Source organism: Rhizopus delemar, genomic scaffold (assembly GCF_000149305.1).
Source record: "Rhizopus delemar RA 99-880 supercont3.7 genomic scaffold, whole genome shotgun sequence".
Taxonomy (NCBI): domain Eukaryota; kingdom Fungi; phylum Mucoromycota; class Mucoromycetes; order Mucorales; family Rhizopodaceae; genus Rhizopus; species Rhizopus delemar.
In genome coordinates this window covers 357744-378456 of record NW_027137833.1, presented here as the reverse complement: position 1 = coordinate 378456, position 20713 = coordinate 357744, and the positions used below count along the sequence as shown (strand labels likewise).

The window sequence follows — 20713 nt, the reverse complement described above, 5'->3', positions numbered from 1 at the left end:
ACGTCATTCTCTGAATCCCCTTCTTCCCTGTATCTTTCAAACCAGCATACCTCCCCCTTTTTTTTATAGGGGATCCAATGAGTCTTGATCACCAAAAGAGGGTACCACGGGTGGACATGGATCCCATGGTCGGACTTTGTTTTGGCAACCTTGGCATGATGTCTATTGTTTGAAGGGTCTTTGAGGGTATGCCATTCTTCCGATTGAAAACCAGCGACGTGTTTCAATAAAGAACCACTGTAACAGATTACAACAAGTCATTCAGAGGGGTAGGTCATCTTTACTTTTGTGTGTGCTATCTAAAGATGACATTCATGTCATCCGTCTTTTTTTAATACAACTATTTTCTGCATTTGTGTCATCTATTTCCGGAAATGATGTCTACTTGCTCAGCTTCTTTTTTTTTTTTTTGAATAATGTCTTTTTGGATGACGAGGACATGTCATCTTGATAGGATTTGAATCCTTTACTTTATAAACCTTTCTCTGTTAACTTGGATGTCATCAAGGGATTCAAGTACAGCTTGAATTTTTACAAGTGTCACAGCATGCTTTCTTCCATGTGTCAGTGACGGAGGAGAATAAAAATCACGTTAAAAAAGTATTTGACCAATCGCTACCATTGTTGACAAGTTTCAATATAAACCAGACACGACCTGTGTGCCTGACCCCAAACAGACAGACAGACAGACATTTTTTATAAAAAGAAGGAAAGGATCGAATGTTTCTCTATCAACAAGTGACACGAACAGGAAGAGATGATGTCAGATTTCATGTGTGACAAGGACATGACGTTGTTTATTTTATAGATGAAGTGAATAAATATACAATAATTTACAATGTGTATGTGTTTGGTATAAGGAATTAAAATAAGGGATTGGTTTCATCAGGCCAATAGGAATTCATGATGGTAGTAAAACTTTCGTTGGTGTCTTTGAGTAAATCAGAAGGTAATTTGTCATCCAGGATATCAAAATCAATGTATTGATCCATGCTGTAATTCGTTAAATCATCCATAAAAGATGGATCTAAAGAAAAGGATTGTGGGTAGTGAATGTTTTTCTCGAATGAGTCCAGTTGAAGATCGATCGTCTTCATGTCTGGATGAGAAGAGATGACATGAGGAGCAGGTGCCTGCAGACCTTCAAGGATGCTTTGTGCTTCAGGATCAAAACAGAATGGATTGTATTCTGTCGTAAGCAATAATTCTTGGGATTGATCAGGTTCATGCATCCAAAAGTCTTGAAGGATTTCGTTTGGAACAACATCCTTTTTCTCAGACCAACCTTCTTCTTCCACCGACTTTCTTTTCTTGATCGTTTCAGGTTCACTCATCTCTTCCATCGCTCGTTTGGTTGATTTCTTGAGACGTTTTTGATTCGTGTTGAGTTCGGATGAGTTGAAACGAAGGACGAAGCTTTTGGGATCTGTCTTGGGTGCCTTGACCGCCTGAACTTCTTGTGAGGAACCCATGCTTCTCATCCTGGGCGCAGACACGGTGGTCTTTGTCTTTTTGATTTCATAATCTTCGGGTCGAGTGATGTGAATGTTTGGACAGTCCGGTTGGTCGTCGTCTGGACCCATGCCTGATCTGGATGGACCACAGAGTGAAGTGAAGGTGCCGATGTCATGATGTCTTCGGCTGTGACCACCGGCCTGAGTGATGTTGTCCACAAATTGTTTTTCTGTCATCGGTTGAAGGGTCCAGTAACCTCCTTTGCCTGGATGTGCTTGGGTTGGACGACGATCGAGTTTGGTAAACCACTGTTTGTTCAAGGATAGATTGTGACGTATCGAATTCTAATAAAAAAGAGGAATGAGCGAATGTCGTCTTGGGTTCTCACGTACCTGCCATCCTTTATTACTTCTTTGATAGAAAGGATAAGCTTCAGAGATCCATTTGTAAATGTCACTCAACGTGAGTCTTCCATCTTTGCTACACAGGATCGCATGAGCAATCAGGGTCGCATAAGAATAAGGTGGCTTTTCACGACGATCAGCTGGTTTCCACCATGGATTGATTTGACGTGGCCAATTAGGTCTTGTTCTAGAAGGGCACGTATCGAGATCATCATCATCCTCGGGTTGAATACCAATGGGTTCAATCTTAAATCTGAGCTCAGAAGACTTTTGCTTTTTTATTGACTGTGTCATCTTTTGTTCTCTTCCAGGTGATTCACGAATAATAGAAAATTGAGACATTTCTAATCTATTTTCAATAAAAAAAAAAAAAGAAAAAAAAGAAAAAATAAAAATAATAATAAAAAAAAGAACAGGTTTAAATATCTTTTTTCTATTTGACTCTTCTGTCATGATGAATGAATTTTCTGCGGTTTGTATCACGTTACATCGAATAGCATCATTTTGTTTTTATTTTTCAGGTCATGTCTCCTATTGACTTTTAATTTATAGTTGTCTATCTTATTAAACCACATCATCTTACAAGAATATAAAAACAGGGGGGGGGGGTGCGTGATTGAATGATTAAGGAAAATAACAGACTACTATATTTGTCAGGATTCGTACAACCCTTTTGTTTCATGTTCAAAAAAAGAAAAAACATAAGCCTCAGCTTACGATAATTTATTTATAAACATTGAACAGTTCATTGTGTATAACTTTAGAAAACAATAGTCTCTATTTCATTCAAACCAAATAATTCAACAATAAACATACACAATCATCCCCTTTTCCCCTTTTTTTTTAATCCTGCATTCTTTCTCTTGTCTGTCACCATCCGTCTTTCATTCCTTTCACTCATCCTATCGCTCTTGGACCACTTTTCCCAGGCTCTTAATTCCCTTTTTCCCCCCCCAAAAAAAAAGAATTCATGCCGTTCCTTTATCAATTCTCTGTGTAGATCATCCGTCTAACACCTTGTCCTTCCTCTCTTTCCTCCTTTTTTTTAAAAAAAAAATCAAGGAAAATTAGAATGAGTTTAACTGACGAATATGCTTCAACAAGTGATCTGGTTGAAACTTAAATTTTTTTTTTAAAAAAAAAGCATAAGACACTTTATCTCTCAAGAATAAACGACCTTTGGATGTTTATCTTCCTTCTAAATTTGAACCCAACTTGCGAACAGGGCAAGTGTACGATCGTCTTACATGCCATACCTTCTTTCTTAGTGCCACAATCTTTATGTTCTCACATCGGGTTACAATTTGTACTTGTGACCCTACAGAAAGATTACAATGAACAAGAAAGAAAGAGAGCGAGAGAGAGCGAATGAAGCATTCGATCTTTATTTCTCGTATTTGAATTTTACATTGTATTTCAATTAAATAAAACACTATCAAGTTCACATTCACATTTTATTTCTTTCATGCACACCTTGAGTCATCCACAACTGAACTTTGGGGCTGACTACTTTTACCAATTTTGTTTTTGTTTTTGTTTCAAACGCAGGTCTACTAAGCTTCTTTTTTTTTTAAAAAAAAAAATCAATGGACCACAATATTTTTTTGTGCCAATCTTCTGGTTTTCTACATCACAATGTGACCAGAGATAGAGAGAGATCAAAAGACGTTTGTGATTCGTCCTTGGCGTTCTCAGTGAACCTAATACTCTCTGTTCTCTTATCATCGCTTTTAATCTAATTGCGTCTTTTGTGGCATCAACAGACACAATTTGAAACGAAAGGTTCGGTTCAAAAGGACTTTTGATTTTTTTTTTGTTAAATTCATTCTTTTGTAGTAATCAAAGTAAAAGTAAGAATGCAGTGACCACAACGCCATTGGACACATGTCTTGACCACCATCCCTCCTTCACTTTTCTGCAGCCACAGAGAAAATATTTACTTTATCCCGTCTCTTAGGGATCGAATTTGGTGAGATGACATGATCATACAAGTGTTTTACTCAATCTTTCTGTCCTTCAACATCTCTTTCTTGTTTTTTATATTTTCCTTAAAGAAAACGGGTTTAATAACCTAGAGAGACTATGGCTATCACCTCTTGTGATTCTAGGCTGTATTGATCAGCTAAATCAAGGATTACTTTTTAAAATAAACTTTTTTAGCAGTACAAGTGTTCTATTGAATCTTGAAACAAGAAATGTATCTTTTACTAATCATCAGCCCATCATTGCCTGTTGTTCATCGTAATAACCAAAAAGGGGGAGCTTTTTCTTGAAATTTGTTTTAAAAGAATCAAAACTGACAACATGATCACTGCATTTAACGCGCTTTTATATTCCCTATTCTATTTAACTCATCTTGTCTGCTTCTTTCGTACTCTCTTCATACCCCAATGATGCAGTAATATACTGGTTGATTCATCAATGATTATATAAATAGCACGTATCTTAGTCTGACTGCAATCCATCATTGTCTTTTCAACTGAAAGAATATCACTATCGTATTTTTAATCCATAGCAGGTTTTATAAATACACTAGTGAGCATATTTATTAACTATGCTTTTGTTATAAAATGAAGTTTCATGGTCAAACTAAAAACACACCCCCTTTTTTATGGTAGAGACATTGTTCACAGTGATTGATGCTGTTAATATTAAATTTGTTCATTTTATTACTTGATTTGTTGTTCAAAGGAGAAAAGGATTCTTTTTAAAAAAAGGATAACAACTGCTGAAAAGTGGGGCGGGGGAGGTATTTAAACTTTTCGTGAAAGATAGAATATCAAAGTTGAAATCTGAATTGGGACAATCGGTAAATCTGCTGGTCACCAAGTTATTTACTATCAAGTACTTTTTTGTTTTATTTTCTCTTTGTCATCACAATACAGTTGATAAAAAAAAGAGCTTTATTAAAAGTAAATGTCCAATAAAAAACTACCATCTTCAATCTTCTAGCACAGTTTTGTCATCAAATTCACCTATTGCTGAAAAAGATACTATTTCTAAAATTACTGAAAAAAAAAATGCGTTGAAAGAAGTAGCAGCTTTCGTTGGTGGCAATCACAAGTTCAACCCATTCATAAAGTCTTTTTTGGTTTTACTATTAAGATTAAGGTATTAGTCAATGATGAAAGAACGATGTATGTTGAAAATGGTGTACAACTATTCGAGTATTTTGATAGCATTATGGGTCTCGTGTCTTTTATTTGGCAAGCTTTACTCGTATCACATGTAGGTTGATAACAGAGATAACTAAATGATTGAGCTTAAGTGAGAGAGAAGGCATCCAGTGTTTTTTCTGTACCTCAAGAGAAAGGCCGTACCACTCTTCTCGATGGTATTGGAAGCAGCGACAGAAGCTTTGCCATACATTGTTATTGAGTCATCTGGGTAAGAACAAAGTGATGTCATGATACAAACAGAGATGTTATTTAACCCACTTTACATTGATTAAAAATTACAACCGATATGAATCATACATTTGAAGACTCTATTAAAAATATCAAAATCGCCACTAATGTTAAGCCTATTATGTGCAGTTTTCCAAATTCTAACATTAATTAACACTTTAAAAAATAACACGAATGCTCGTTCAAATTATTCAAACAAAAATCATACTAATCAAATACGCGTTTAAACATAAGACCGCCTTTAAAGCTATAGAGTGTTACTCTGTCTTGGTCCCAACAACGTACAATGAGAGAATTTGCTTGTATGGATTTATTTACGGTCAACAGAAGGAAAAAAAAAGGTACTATGATGTAACAGTATTGTATACACAAGTACATCGATGATGGGGTTAATTGTGAAATCGTTATTTTTGTAATTTTGACTTAGCATATATAAGAGATGAAGAAAAACTGCCCTTTTTAGTGAATGATAATGTAAATTGATCAGGTATAACTACTGTTATTGCTAAGATGATGAGACCAAGAATTGAATACACAGACATAAACCAGTTTTTTTCTGGAGTAATCCAAGTGCAAAATATTAGAAAGTATATTCGACTTGAAGTTTTATTGTTTTGTAGCCGTTTTAGAAAAGAAATCACCAATAGAGAAATTAATGAATATTAAAAATAACATGAAATATTACCAAGTGGCATAAAGTCCTGCTGTACCTATGATTCTAACCACTGCTCCTGTTGCTACTACTTCTTGTGCTGTTCCATGAAGAAGCGGATTTCTAAAGGAAACTGTTTTTGTTGTGGCACTACTGGTTGACCTCCTGAGCATGTGTATAATTTTGCTATTTCCAGTTCTGGCCTCAGTGTTTCTATTTAGTTCATTGTGCTGTCAAAAGATAATTCTCATAGTCCTACTACTTGTTCGAAAAGTATAAAAAAAGCTCAATTAGCAATTACCGTAAAGAGACCATCATCACAATTCACATTAGATTCTGTCGTATCAATACACTGCTTTTATCTCATCCTTCCTCCTATGGCTTCTATCATTTCACCTATTTCTAAATAACCTTTTGCGTGTATGTTTCTCCTTTCCATTTTTTTTTTTTTTTTTTTTTTTTCATTTGCATGAGGATCTAAGAATCGTGCGTTTTACATATTGTTTCTGGAACTACGGTACACTATTACACAGTAGCAAAAAGAAGCAGATGTGGATTTTCAACAGAATTGTGTATTCATTGATGAAGTTGGCTTCTATTCACAAATGATGAGAGTACGGGTTTGGTCGGAAGCTGGCGAACTTGCAAATTTTAAAGTACATACTCAAAAAGATATGAAGATCAGCGTCTCTATGTCTAGTACAATTAATCTTTCCAAGGTTAAATCTCTCAAAAATTCTGACACTGAAAGATTGTAAAAAGAATTTCCCTGGCAGGAACCAAAAAAAAGGCCCCTAAAGAACATGAAGGCCACTCATTGGGATATTATTTTTCGCCCCTCGTTTTAAAAAACCATCAATTGGCATTACGGTCACTGTATTGTGTTCGCTTTTGGGATAAGGCAATTTGGAGTTCTTTTGATTGAATCGAGAGACTGGCAAAAAGTAACCTTGTCCAAAGCCCGGACCTCTCTATTAAGTCAATATTTCACATAATCTAGAAAAAAGTTCATTTCATTTGTCCCTTTTTTTTATTTCCTAAAAAATAAACATTTTTAAACCCAGATATCCCAGTAAAGCTTTGGAATCCTCTCATTTTCAGGTTAAAAAAGGCTTTAGAAAAAAAAAAAAGCTTGGCATGAATTGCTGTCGCATAAAGAAAAAAAAAATAAGAAAAAGAAGAGTGAATGAACTTTTGGCTTTTAGAAACACTCAATGGTGTATTGCAGATAACAGTTTTAGTAATTGGACAAGGCTCTAGTTGACCACAAACAAACGAGGGCTGATTTACGATTGAAAAAGACAATATTTTCGACAAAATGTTTAGTTTTTCTTGGGCTTTAAATTGCTTACATCCAAATAAGGAAGGTCGTACCATCTAAACTTTTTTTTTTTTTTTTTCGTTCTTTTGGTTCCTTTTTTTTTATACTTTGTTTTCCTTTCCTTCTAAGCCCACATGCCACCTAACGCAGAAATACAAACAGACAGCTTGAAAGCTGCTCCCAAACACCCAGATCCTCGACATCCTCTTTATGTTGGTACTTGGAAACGTTCTATTCCTTACATACATGACGATTTTGCCCGTGACGATATGGATGAGCCTCATCTAAAACGCAAGCATACCATTTTACGACAACATCCTGACGTTGAAAAGTTATACGGTACAGACATTCGAACGTTTTATGTGACGCTTGCAATCACCATCACGCAGCTGGGTATTGCTTATTATTTCGGTCAAGTCTACCAACCACCAGTCTATATTTATCTATTGACAGCCTACTTTGTGGGCGCCACCATGACGGGTATGATTGGTGTGATCATACATGAAGCTTGCCACTGTTTAATCTTTGAGACCAAATGGCTTAATCGATACGCGGGACTCTTGGCCAACGTTACCTTGCCTGTGCCCATCGCACAGTCCTTTCGACGTTATCATATTGAACATCACACATGGCAAGGGGTTGAAGGAAGAGATCCAGATTTACCATTGGATTGGGAAAAGAGCCTGATACGAGGAAACGCATTCTCCAAGTTGCTCTGGATCTTGATTTATCCTGTCATGTATGTTGTGCGTGGTGCTGTCATGCAAAACGATCGAAATTTGACACCCTCCAAGTGGGAACTGATTAATGTTGCCTTTACGGTAGTCATGGATGTCTTGATTCAACGTTATTGTGGGTGGTATGGTTTGTTGTATTTGTTCTTGTCGCTTTGGTTTGGTTATTCTTTGCATCCAGGTGCTGCTCACTTTATTCAAGAACATTATACGTTTGATGATGGACAGGAAACTTACTCTTACTATGGGATTTTAAATATACCTTTTATGAACATTGGTTATCATAATGAACATCATGATTTCCAAAAGGTAAATGATTAACAAAAATACAGCAATCCCTGACATCCTTCAATAGATTCCCTGGTCAAACTTACCAGCACTTCGTTCAATGGCAGGAGATTATTATAACAAGTTGGCTTATCATACCTCATGGCTTATGGTTCATTGGAAATTCATCACACAACCAACTATCGGCCCTCAATCTCGTGTCATTCGTACTTATGGTGATCATAAGAAAGGTAGATCCTTGCTTGGTAAAATGCGTGATTTCGATATTTTGAACAAAAAATATTCCAAGTTACAATAGATTTCTCATTTTTTTAATCTTTTCTCTACATCCCCCTCTCCCTCCCTTCTCTTATATTGTTTTTTCTTGCATTTGTAATAAAAAAAAGTTTCATCTGTATATCTGCGCCTATTCCAAATCCAGCAGGCTCTTGAGAAACTATATTCCTAAGCTTATAAGTTCCGTAATTATGCAGTAAGTCCCTCCCTTTCTAACCTTTTTCTATTTGCATTTACTATCAATAGCTTCATATTCCTTATCGCATTGACATGAACCGTCTGTCAATGCTTTACAGTACATACTATTCGCGTAAAATGCCAGATGGTTCTTGTTAGAACATTCATCTTCTACATTATTTAAAAACCTTGATTTGAAATCTCTATCATCAATCGCTTTTTGTACAAATCAATTACATTTCAAAAAGAATACAAAGGCAGATGTGTCTAATGCACATAAACTCAATTTATTTCAAGTGCTTTACTTAGTTCTTGTTGCTAACAACACCATCGAAGCGGTTCTTGAACCATTCAATAGATTCCTCCTATTTAAACTCTATTAGTTCATCATTCACCATACACATATCCTTTCCTACCTTCTTGATACGGTGAGTGACGCCAACGGTAGACTTGCAGTGCTTACGACGAGAGACACGGTAACCGGGACGACCCATGACAACATAGTAATCCATACCGTAAATACCAATAGAGGGATCATACTTGATACCCAAATCAATGTGTTCGTCAATACCGAAACCAAAGTTACCGGTTTCAGAGAAGTTACGAGCCTTAAGTTCGTATTCCTTAACCTTCAAACCACGTTCAAGGATTTCTTCAGCCTTGGGGCCACGGACAGTGACGTGAACAGCAATCTTTTCGTTACGACGAATAGAGAAAGAACGAACGGTATAACGGGCCTTGGAGTAAACGGGAGTTTGACCGGTCAATTGTTCGAGCACCTTAGCAGCACGAGTAAGTCTGTCACCAGACTCACCAACTGAGATGTTGAGAACCAACTTTTCGATTCTGAGGTTGCGCATGGGGTTCTTGGTAACCTTCTGTTCTTCAGCGCTCTATTGTAAAAACCATTAGCTTTCATCCTAATCTTTCTTTCCGTGTTCAAAGGGGCAGCATCCATTTGTTTTCTCACACTCTCACACCTCCATACTTAATTTCCTCTTCACTTTTTTTTTTTGGCGCATCATTTATCTATAAGATAAACTATCTTTCAAAAGTGATCGATCCATCTCGTACATCCATATGTGTGCCCCTTTAAACAACTTCAATGCAATTGTATATTGAATCATACCATGGTTGGACTATTTCGAAGCTAAAAGAGGGAGCCATCCTTTGGCTGTGTACACCTTTCAATACCCTCCTCTCTTTTCCGTGTAGAAAATCATGTTCGGTCCGGGTTTTATAAAATTCCGACTCACAGCCACTTACTTCCTTGACATGTCAAGATGGTGCTGTGATCGTTTACATAAAAGTCAAAAAAGGGGAAACAATATTTTTCTTTTAATATGCAACATTTTATTTAACAATTTCAGACTACTTGAAAACCATTGTATACAATATAATAGCCAAAATATATTTAGTGTTGCTTCTTGGACTATAAAAAAAGAAAAAATAAGTACATGTACAGCTAAAATCCGTTTTCATTCATGTATTTACCTTGATCTTACGAAGGTAGAATTCAAGTTCCTTACCCTCAAGAATGTAACCATCACAACGACCGGATTGACCAGGACGAGAGGCAATGACAGCATAGAGACGACCAGCGTTGAATTGGTCGTTCAAGAGAGGGTCGATAGCAGCAGTAGCGGCACGAGCGGCAATCTTCTTTTCAACACTCTTTGATTTCTTTTCAGCAGAAGCGGCTTCCTGTTATTGTTCTCAGTAAATTGTTCCCACAGAATGATGTCTATTTGCTTACCTCGCCAGACTTTTGCTTACCAAGAGGGAGAGCGTAGTGAGATTCGTACCATTGACGGAAAGGAGTGGCATCAATTTGGATGACGGCACCCTTAACAAGAGTGTTGGTACGGACCAATTCGTTGTTGGAGGCATTGTAGACAACAGTCAAGACACGAGTCTTGCGAGAGATGCCTTCGGAACCCCAAGAGAAGTTACCGTTTTCTAAACGAAGGGCACGACGCTTGAAGTTACCACCACGGACACGAACCAAGTGGATACGCTTGCTACCTAATTTAGTGTTGGCAGATTGACGACCCAATTCGAACCTTTACAAGTAATGAGAATCAAACATTCGCTCAAGTTTTTTTTGTAAATCTTACTTTCTCTTCTTTCTGTATTGAGCACGTCTAGCACCGGTGGCGCTACGCTTGTGGCGAGAATCACGACTGATACCTAATGTTGACGCATTAATATCGATGGATGGACTTCATGGATGGTTTGATTCACTTTACCCATGGTGTTTGTAGAGAAGGAGCTTCACTTGGTCTCTCTCCTGATTGCATTTTTGTTTCTTTCATCGACTTACACTCCGAGATTATGTTGCCGGTCCGACATGTGGCTTATAATTTCCAACACAGCACGATACTTGGATAAAACCAAAGTTTGAGCACTCGCTAAAAATAGTATGGTTGTGTGTTATCCAATAAAGGAGGGTCAACTGTACACATAAATGTATAAACAGGAGAATGATGGCAAGAGAGTACAATAGAAAAAAATATAAGCTATATCAATGTTCAACTTGCGATATCAATGCCGCGAACTAAGGAATTTAGATCATTAATTTTTGCTACAGTAATTTTTTGTTGAAAGTAGCTTACGTTAATCATATCAATAATCGAAAGTCATAATGATGCAGCTTATAATCGTCTTCATTTTCATTTCTCTTTTATTATTCTTAGACTTTTCTTGTCATTAAAATTCCACTCTAGACAAATGAGTACTAAATTCTGTAAAACATTTAAGCGCTTAATAAAATACAATGAACATATCTCTCAAGCAGACAATTTGCGTCGTTTACTCACGAAAATATCATTGAATAGAATCACTTGAAAAAATTATATCGAAAAGTAATCATTTAATGCTGTAAACAAAAACAAACAAAGCAACAGTAGAAGTGGCATTGTTGAAAATAATCATTTATAGTTTGAGCATCGTGTTTAATAGAAGTAAGGTTGGTTATAAACCTTTTCTTAATTAGTTGCTATATTAAGAGCGGTTTCTCTCCTCATTCTTCAATTCAAAAACATATCAACCTTCCCCTTAATTTTTATAAAAACAGCAAACGTCGTTATTTTAATATCCCTGTGTATGTATTGTGCTTTCCATGATTCAATCGAGATTTAGACACATGAACCCTTTAGTTTAATTGACAACGGTAGTCGTTTGGGTTGATATTATTTTGAATGTATTTCTCGTCCTTTTTTTTTGTGAATATTTACAAGCTTGACGGTGCATACAGTACACATTTTCATTGTCCGTTTTAGACAGAAAGACAATGTTTTCTGTGTCTAATGAACGCGTTTCTGCTTGTACTTTTTGAATAAAAACTAAATTCACCGACTATTTTACATTTTTATTTACTACCAAAAGAATCACACAGAGTTACATGCTTTTTCATGAATGTGATTTAGTCCACGATAATGACTTTATATACGTCTATTCTAGAACTTCATTGTTTTTCGTTTTTTTTTTTTTTTCTTTATTAGCTTTTACATAATTAATTTCTTTAATAAATATGAACGGGAATTTGTTATTAATACAAAAAATAGGGGTAGAAAGATACAATACTACAAATTGTAGCAAATAGACTATACAATATTTCAGTCGATGATATTAATCTTTTAAAAAGATCCATTATAGCTTGACAAAGGCTTACATTAAATTGGTAAGTCGCTATTTCAAATTTCAGTACTCTGAAAGTGTGTGTATTATGCAGTGCCTGGAATCAAAGCTTTAAGTACACACAAACATGTAAATAAATATTTATTATTATTATTATTATTCTCTCTTTCTCTCTTTCTTTCTTTACTTATTTAACTTCTTAATTTTGATGTACATAACGGGTCGGCTAAAAGGTAAACAGTTGATAGCTATACTCTATTAAAATTAATTTTGTTTTCATAGATTTCAAAAGAAGAAATATTACTGTAGCAAACTGCCAACCACCAAAGGATTGTAATATTAGCTGTGAGTTGAGTTGTCTTGCTGAAGAGCGCTGTGTAATAACAACAATGACAAAATGTGGAGAATGCCCAACGTTGGCATGTGTTGCAAAATCTCAATTACTGGTAGATGATACTTATAACAGTGATAATAACAGTAGCAACAGCAGTTCTCCTACAAATAGAGTTGCTTTAATAGCCGGGGTAACTGCTGGACTCGTGACAATAGCACTATCTGCGATATTGATCATTGTATTTGTACGCCGAAATCAAGGAAGAAAAATAGAACGACCTTTACCAGCCATCAATGTAGTACCATCATCAACATCGAATCTTGATAATAATAATAATCAGGTAAAATAACGATTTCTGTTTGTTTGTGCGAGCAAATATATTTCGAATTTTAAGGAGAGAAAGAGATAGAGAGAAAGAGTTGTGTATTCACAATTCTCTTTTTTTTCTTTTTTTTAATGAAAAACAAGAAAACCAATTTTTTTAAAGAGCTTTATTGATTATATAATTCAGAAATCAATAGATGACAATCATCCTCAATTGCCCTTCATCTTGGGCGCATGTTCACCATTAATACCTCGTCTGGAAGCATCTGGTTCTTCTGTGTTGGCAAGTCATGTTATCCGTCGATCATTAAATCTTCAATCCTCCTCTTCACTACCAATGATGGCAAACATCAATCGATCTTCTTCGGTCAAATTGACAAAGTATGATTATCTTCCCGGTGAGCTTCGACGCGCCGTTTCTGTTAAAAAGAATGATCCTACTGCATCTCATTCAAGTTCAATTACACGCGTAGACAGTGCGAATTCCGATAAAATTGTTTGTGCAAAACCAATCATTGTTCGCATCATTCGTAATGAAGAAGGCAATAAAAAAATATTAAAAGTACCTCATGAATCACTAGAATCATCATTAATATCCTCATCATCATCTATTCATACCAATACAAGCGGAAGCATTCATTTTTATTTTTGTCCACTAACTGAAAGTCAAGCATCTATCAAAACTAACAAATCTTCTCATTCTACTTTAGCTGATGGTGAAATTACAGTGATTTATGATCCTTCTTCTACATAATTGTCTGTATATGTTTGTATGTGTATAATATTTATTAACAAAGTTTTTATATAAAAAAGTGTATGCAAAAAAAGAAATAAAATTACAAGGATTACAAATTTTCCAATAATTGTCTACTGTGTTCAGTCAAGGCACTTGAACCGCATTTCTCCAAGACAGAAGCATCCATAATACCTTGATTGATAAAGTAAGTTAAAATACGTTCTAATAACTCCAATTGCTCATGTAAAGTCAAGTTGTTGATAACGGAGGCGAGGATTGTACCAACATTTAAATGGTTTGTCTATTGATATTATTAGTGCATAGCTACATTTATATTTTATAAATATAGCTTACCTTAATAAAGCTTTGATAATAAATGTGAGCAAAAAATCCCATCAAGAATTGGCAATCCATGCGATCTGTCATACCACCGTGACCAGGAATGGATTGTCCAAAATCTTTTACATTAAATGCACGCTTAACGCCGCTTGCAAAGAAACCACCAAATGGGGCAATTAGTGAAGCAAAGCAAGCCATTACTAATGCATGAATTTGAACAGGTGCGATCCAAATAGTCGTCACTTGCTTGTGGAACTATATTTTATGTTACACATGTTTCTTTCCCCAAACTTTTTTATATTCATTTACTTACCAAGGTCTTTATGATGGAAATTACAGTTTCAGGTAAATTCCAAGGAACAGCTGTAAATACAGGGTTTACAGGATCACAGTTGATGTCGGACCAGGCAGACATAGATAAATCCTTTATAAACATATAAGTTACCCCATCATTTTCTTTTATAACCATCTTACCTTCACAGGGCAAATCATATAATTAAATCGCATTAACAAAGAAGAAGCCAAAAATCCAAATATAAGAGTACAAATCCATGCCCCTACAAATCCTTCTACTGTCTTTTTAGGGCTCAGCTGAATCAATTGATGTCTGCCCCAAAAGAATCCACAAATATAAGCAAAGATATCGTTGGTAATAACGAGTGAAGTAGGAATAAAAAACCAAATGAGGCCTTCCAAGATATTGTTGACTATAAAGTGACTTTGAAATACAATAAGTAGCAAAGCCATATGCATCCAACCAAATTGACGGAATTGGCGTTTATAAAGTCCTTTTCTTAAATTGGTCACAAAGAATACAAAGCCTACACGGAATATTAATTATATACTACATGCATAGTGCACTATTACCAATGACATATAAGATAAAGCTGATGAATCTGTGATGAGTGGCGAATGGTAAAAGCACTGCATCTACTAGCACAATAGATTGAAAGTAATAGATGATTGATTCTCCATATAAATAATAGGTTGTTGTCACCAGGAAATACCTACAGTCATGCGTAAGTATTCTCAGTTGCGTGTATTTTATTCGCTTACCAGCTCATTGTTTTAAACCATTTAAAACTACTATCTTTTGCAGGACCTTGAGCAATTTGAAGTACTTCATTATACACAATGGTTGAAATAGCAATCACCATCAAAATAACCCAAATGTGACCAGAGGCAAGTATCATAAAGAAGGTACCAATCATCATTAACGTAGTCACTGTTCTAACCCACCAGTTCTTCCACTTTTTTTTACTTGATTCATCTGCTAATAATGTCACTTTTTCTTCTTCCTTGGCTTTATTTTCCAAAGTCATTTTTTTCTTTTGCAAAAAAAAAAAAAAAAAAAAAAAAAAAAGAAAAAGAAAAAAAACTTTGATTAAAAAATTTCTGCGTGGGGTTAAAAATTATATATGATCAATATATTGTAACACCAACATGTGAAAAACCAGCATTTTTTTTATGGATGAAAAATTTTAATGTTTATTAAAACTCATCAAAGAGTATAAGGATTAAGAGCGATACAAGTGTATGAAACAGTGACTTGTCGCGAAAATACAAAAGAAATTAGCATAGAGAATTGTAAGCAGATAGTTTCAATAGTTCTTTCTGGATTTGATTGAGGACAGTCTCATTCACGACAGGAGTCTGTTCAAAGAATTGTTGCCAATGGGCTTTCCAAATGAATCGAATGACTGTAGCAAAAAAATCATAGATTGTAAACTTGTCATGATAGTGTAAGATGTAATACTTGGATAATCTAAGTATGGATAAATCCTCGAATATTGAGCTACAGTTGGGATCTTTAGGATTTGACAAGAATTTCTTGTAAGCTGCGTTCCACAAGTCTTGTTTTTGAATACAAGTAAAGAGCATATGCTGCTCTGTTTCTGGTAGCTTGCACAATTGGCAGTAGTCTTTGCCTACCTTTGCTGGGATGATTCTATGCAAATTGGCGCGAGTGGATAATTTTTTATGAAGAAGTCTGCACCATACATTTCTAAGAATATGGTGCATAGGGCTACTGATAAAAGCTTTCTAGTTGTTGTGACTTATATTTGTGATTTGTGAGTTTGAGTTGAAGCTAAACATTGTCTTTAGTTGACGATTTTTCAATGCTGTTATAATGATATCTTCATAGCTCATCTGTTGAATGGTCTTCATTGTCCAATTCAAGATTATGCTGTTCAGTTGATAATAAAGATGCAAAATACGGCTTGAAGGTAAGGTTTCCAGTAAGGACAGCATATTTGATTTTTTGTAGAATATTGGGTGAGCCACAATGTTGTCTGTTTTTGAACTGTATACCATTTAAAAGGAGATCTTGTTCAAAGAAATGATATGCTTTTTGTGCTTGAAGGAACTTGCTAAATTTGAAGTTTCCTTGTGGGTCTTCTTCGCATATATCTTTGAAGGGGAGGAGTAGACTAGTCTGTGGTGATACTGTCAGGTCATTTTCGGTAGGTAAACGAGGACAGGTGTCCAAAGCACTAAACATGGGGGTTAGTGAATGAAGGCCCTTCATGTTTGTAACTATGCAAGCTTATTCTCAACTTCAAGAAGCAAGATATTCAAATAAGTTGGGTTATCGGTGTAGCGCCTGAAGATATCATTTCTTTAACTTTGGAGCTGCTTGACCCGATCATTCCTCCATTGACATCTATTTCTGCAAAACTTTTGAGTAGCCTTTTTAACCATTTTCTTGAGTAGATCCCATTTCTCTTGAGGAGAGTTATTATATTTAGATAGCTTATTAATAATGTATTTTTCTATTTGTTCGCTGAGCTTATGGATGTATGTTGGGTTCTTGGCTAAATTTGGATTAGATCTCCGGAGACTCTTTCCAGTTGAAGAGGTTCCTACGGTGAAGTTTATAGATAAAAGAGCGTGGTCTGTCCATCCTTTGTTCATGTATTCAACATTCACGTTGTTGCAGTTGTTGTGAATACTTTTGTTTGCAAACATATAGTCTATACAAGTGGATGAATCTGCTCTTCGGAAAGTTGGTCGGCAGCTGATATTGTCTTCCACGTAATTTATACAATCCTTAAACTGAGAAAGCATAAACCACAGAAAGTGGTGTGGGACGTTCGATCGACTTGTATTGTGATAAGTATTGCTGTCGAATGAGAAATTGAAGTCCCCTGCTATGAAGATATTTTGAATAATAGTGTTTGAACTATCCAGGGAGTCTAGTTGACGGAGTACGCTCGAGAAGAAGACATTTCTGTCGACTGCATTGCTTGCTGAATCATAGAGATTTAGTATAAAAAAGGGTTGTATAGATTCGTCTGACCAAGAGATTTTTACTTGTAAAAATCTTTGATCGTCCGATTGTTGAATTAGTTCCGTATTTTGGGACTGACTGAGATTAATGATTCCACAGTATTTGGTCCACAGTGTCTGATACGCTTGAAATTTCATGTTGAGTGATTAAGTTATTCTATCGAATGAATGAAGAGGTATATTTGTTTCTTGACATAATAATAGGTTTAGTTGCTGTTGTCTTAGATATCGAATAATGTTGTCAGTGTGTTGTAAATTGTTATTTCTGTAAATTGTTCTGCAATTAATTGAGCCTATTTTCATATTCATAATCTTATTATTATGATTATTCATAATAATTATGAGTTGAGTTTAGTGGAGGGCTGTGATGATCCTCCTGCCGCAGAGTTATTTTCCTCATATTCGCCTTCAAATATTGCAATTTCTTCTACTTCTAGACTATTGTCGGAAAAAGCTGATTTTTTCTTGGATCTTTCCACAGCTGAAGTAGGTGTAAATGCTTCCGGGTTGTTGTGTTTCTGCATATTCATAGAGGGGCTATTAAATGTGACAAGTGGGTGCAGTAACCTATTCGCGGCTTCTTTTCTGCCCGCTTTCTTCTGACTTGAATCTTCATCGATTGGGATAGATAAGGTACTATCGTCAATTTTCTCTTCATCTACTGAGTCTAAAGTAGAAATGGCTTCCTGAAATCATCTTTGTCTTCTGCTACAGATGCACTGTCGGGCTTACTATTATCTTCTTCTGACATTCCCGTATCCATTTTTTGAAAGTTACTCAATATAGCTATATCTTTTTCGGTATTCATCTGCTCTACATTAGCGTTCATCACCCTAGAGCGGTGGGTTTCCACTTGTTTTCTCTTATGATTCCAAGGGGCATCGGAACATTGGGTTTTTTAATGTTGAGTACTCTCACAGATGGGGCAAACTTTTCTTCTACGGAGAAGAACCGGACAATTCACTAGTGTATGATCATGATAATGGTTGCAAATGGGCTTCATATTGCTCCAGACAATATGTAAATAATGATCTTGTTCCCAAGATGGAATTTGAGGTGTAAGAGGCTCATAATTTTTTGTTTTATTCTTGACAAGAGTAACATACACCCTGCCATTAAACCAATCACCATCCACTGTATGATGGAGTGTAGTTTCCAAAATGCTCCCATACTTCTCAAATAACTGTATCATCAACGGCTTCAACTTGTCATACTTTTCATAAGGAATATTGGTGATCCCTATTCTGATCACATTCGAATTTTTATCCATCATTGCTTGTACTTTGATTTTTCTACCGAGATTCAAAAACTCCTTATTTAATGCTTCCATCTTATCTTCTTCATTATCAAAATTAAGCTCAATGTACTGATGGGTTCTACCAATTTTTCTTTCCCTAAGGCCTATGCCTTTAGGAAATCGGTCTCTGAGAACAAGATTAAGACCTCTATATTTAAAATTCAAGCCTTCAAATTCTGAAGCGGCAATAACGATGGACTGTTTATCAATAGCTCGAAGAAAAACTGTTTGACTTTCCAGATTAGCTACGTTATTAACATCTGACTTGTTGTGAAATGAGACACTTCGTTTTTGGCTTTTAACTGTTTGCGTCCATGTTTTGAATTCAAACGGTTTGCTGTTAGGATTATGGCGAGAATCGGCTACCCCAGGAGGATTATTAGCCTTGCTAGTAATGTCATGATTAATAGCGGAAAGAACCATGAAAAGATGGTATGTATACTATTTATGTTAAATATATGAATTTGGGAATTTGGGACAATTGTGTTTGTAACCGTTGGGCTTTGATTATAGGTAAACTCACGTTGTGGTGATCATGTTAATAAGATTCACTATGGCGACTGTGCTATTTATTCAGAAAGTAAAGGTTATACGTTTGTTATTTTATTCATAAAAATGATGATTAATCATCAGGCCTAATAGGTGAACTATTCATATTAAGCCTGTCTGTCTTTTGAATATAAACATTAGAAAGCTTAATAATAGTATTTTTTTTTTGAAATTATTCTGGATTTCACTAATGTCTTCATAACCAGATGCTTTTCTAGTCTTTAACTTCATGTTGCTGATATGAGAATCTTCTAAAGCGTCTATTGCTTCGTACGTTTCTACTATCATTTTCTAATAAAAGCATTGGTTATGAACATGACATCAAAGCGTTCTTTAATAAAAATAAATAGCATACCTTCATGAACCAGAACAAATTGACTAATTTTCTCAAATTTTCCTCGCTGGTTCTTGCTGTTGTTGGCACTCCAACCGAGCCTATACAATTTTTGATGTACAACTTGCTGTGTGGCATCGATACTCGCCAAATTCTCAACTTGGTGGCTATAAAATGAGTATTAAAAAGTTGGTTACATACGCAAAATTAAAAAATTGAAAAAGATACATGCCTGTTACTTGAATAAAGAATACACCAATTCTTTTGAAGATATCAAAGTTTCCGTAGGGAAACTTTCGGCCAATGCAATGTAGCATTGACACTAGTCCATAGTCAGCCTTAATATAATCCTGTGTCTCCTTTGAGTTGTTTGAAAGGTGAAAAGGACCTGTAGTTTCAACTGCGGCAATTTCTATCTTGTGTTTGTTGTTGATAATGATGCCATCAGCATTGTAGTAGGAACTATTATCTTTGTGTACCAACTTCAATTCATCACAAATGGCCTGCAATCGAACTTCTCCGAGCTGAAATCTTGTTGTTCCAATCATTTTTGACAAACAATCGATTATCGGCCATATAATTCGATGATTATAGCTTAATTCAAGCTTGTAAACATCACTGTCTTCAATAAACAATCCAGAAACACTATAGCAAAAGTAAGCTATACGGTCACGATAAGTTCCAATTATTAATTCAAATACAATAGTCACTCTATTTAAGGGTGTCTGATTTAAGGGTGCAACGCAAATATTTTTTGCCACTAAATAGAAAATTTTTTTGTAAGTGATAGTTTTTTGGAGCTCTCTAACAGTAAGTTTTTTACTTTGTAAAATAAAATCGAAGATCTGTTTGCTCTTTTGACTTAAATTCAGCACAAGAGTTAGCCAATCTCATTTGAATTCGGCGACGTAATTTACGATCAAGATCGTCCAAAGGAACTTTGTACATGAGAGTGGTTTCATGGACTTCTCTCAACCTTTTTTACACTCTACTATATCGACACGCTGCTCATCTTGCTCTGTATTACCATTTTCTTCTGTTTCATCTATGTTACCTTCTGCCGTTTCTTCACTATTAGTAGTGCTTGTTGTATAACATACTATCATCTCTCTTTCATCTGCTTCAAGGTTCAACTGGCTAACATCAGTAACCTTGT

At 35.5% G+C, this 20713-nt stretch overlaps 10 protein-coding genes across 10 annotated transcripts; 3 read left to right on the top strand and 7 right to left on the bottom strand.

Moving 5' to 3' along the window:
• Nucleotides 1–863: 863 nt before the first annotated feature.
• RO3G_09342 (uncharacterized protein) lies at nt 864–2153 on the bottom strand (the record flags this gene model as incomplete). Its single annotated transcript, XM_067663927.1, has 2 exons — nt 864–1799; nt 1848–2153. The coding sequence occupies 2 exons, from the start codon at nt 2151–2153 to the stop codon at nt 864–866; spliced, it is 1242 nt and encodes a 413-aa protein (XP_067520028.1).
• A 5220-nt stretch (nt 2154–7373) lies between these two features.
• Nucleotides 7374–8559, top strand: RO3G_09341 (uncharacterized protein; the record flags this gene model as incomplete). Its single annotated transcript, XM_067663926.1, has 2 exons — nt 7374–8282; nt 8329–8559. The coding sequence occupies 2 exons, from the start codon at nt 7374–7376 to the stop codon at nt 8557–8559; spliced, it is 1140 nt and encodes a 379-aa protein (XP_067520027.1).
• Nucleotides 8560–9019: 460 nt separating this feature from the next.
• On the bottom strand, nt 9020–9574 carry RO3G_09340 (60S ribosomal protein uL5; the record flags this gene model as incomplete). The annotated part of the gene is made up of 2 exons (XM_067663925.1): nt 9020–9079; nt 9131–9574. 2 exons carry the CDS (start codon nt 9572–9574, stop codon nt 9020–9022), a joined length of 504 nt encoding a protein of 167 aa, XP_067520026.1.
• A 481-nt stretch (nt 9575–10055) lies between these two features.
• RO3G_09339 (40S ribosomal protein eS8) lies at nt 10056–10985 on the bottom strand. The gene is made up of 5 exons (XM_067663924.1): nt 10964–10985; nt 10832–10904; nt 10471–10777; nt 10209–10418; nt 10056–10146 (listed from the first exon to the last, which is right to left on the bottom strand). Exons 1-5 carry the CDS (start codon nt 10965–10967, stop codon nt 10129–10131), a joined length of 612 nt encoding a protein of 203 aa, XP_067520025.1. The 5' UTR covers nt 10968–10985; the 3' UTR covers nt 10056–10128.
• Nucleotides 10986–12742: 1757 nt separating this feature from the next.
• On the top strand, nt 12743–13765 carry RO3G_09338 (uncharacterized protein; the record flags this gene model as incomplete). The annotated part of the gene is made up of 2 exons (XM_067663923.1): nt 12743–13027; nt 13175–13765. The coding sequence occupies 2 exons, from the start codon at nt 12743–12745 to the stop codon at nt 13763–13765; spliced, it is 876 nt and encodes a 291-aa protein (XP_067520024.1).
• Nucleotides 13766–13856: 91 nt separating this feature from the next.
• On the bottom strand, nt 13857–15408 carry RO3G_09337 (uncharacterized protein; the record flags this gene model as incomplete). The annotated part of the gene is made up of 6 exons (XM_067663922.1): nt 13857–14048; nt 14102–14341; nt 14400–14510; nt 14561–14793; nt 14954–15093; nt 15143–15408. 6 exons carry the CDS (start codon nt 15406–15408, stop codon nt 13857–13859), a joined length of 1182 nt encoding a protein of 393 aa, XP_067520023.1.
• An 818-nt stretch (nt 15409–16226) lies between these two features.
• On the bottom strand, nt 16227–16616 carry RO3G_09336 (uncharacterized protein; the record flags this gene model as incomplete). Its single annotated transcript, XM_067663921.1, has 1 exon — nt 16227–16616. One exon carries the CDS (start codon nt 16614–16616, stop codon nt 16227–16229), a length of 390 nt encoding a protein of 129 aa, XP_067520022.1.
• Nucleotides 16617–17715: 1099 nt separating this feature from the next.
• Nucleotides 17716–18140, bottom strand: RO3G_09335 (uncharacterized protein; the record flags this gene model as incomplete). The annotated part of the gene is made up of 2 exons (XM_067663920.1): nt 17716–18044; nt 18110–18140. The coding sequence occupies 2 exons, from the start codon at nt 18138–18140 to the stop codon at nt 17716–17718; spliced, it is 360 nt and encodes a 119-aa protein (XP_067520021.1).
• A 606-nt stretch (nt 18141–18746) lies between these two features.
• Nucleotides 18747–18854, top strand: RO3G_09334 (uncharacterized protein; the record flags this gene model as incomplete). Its single annotated transcript, XM_067663919.1, has 1 exon — nt 18747–18854. The coding sequence occupies one exon, from the start codon at nt 18747–18749 to the stop codon at nt 18852–18854; it is 108 nt and encodes a 35-aa protein (XP_067520020.1).
• Nucleotides 18855–19437: 583 nt separating this feature from the next.
• RO3G_09333 (uncharacterized protein) lies at nt 19438–20505 on the bottom strand (the record flags this gene model as incomplete). Its single annotated transcript, XM_067663918.1, has 4 exons — nt 19438–19514; nt 19579–19658; nt 19759–20202; nt 20381–20505. The coding sequence occupies 4 exons, from the start codon at nt 20503–20505 to the stop codon at nt 19438–19440; spliced, it is 726 nt and encodes a 241-aa protein (XP_067520019.1).
• Between the last annotated feature and the right edge of the window lie 208 nt (nt 20506–20713).

Bases quoted from the DNA above. Each gene is read 5' to 3' on its own strand.
- RO3G_09339 (XM_067663924.1), bottom strand. The intron at 10,778-10,831 runs GTAAGATTTACA...TTACTTGTAAAG, and splicing joins CAATACAGAAAGAAGAGAAA to GTTCGAATTGGGTCGTCAAT. The intron at 10,419-10,470 runs GTAAGCAAATAG...GAACAATAACAG, and splicing joins GTAAGCAAAAGTCTGGCGAG to GAAGCCGCTTCTGCTGAAAA.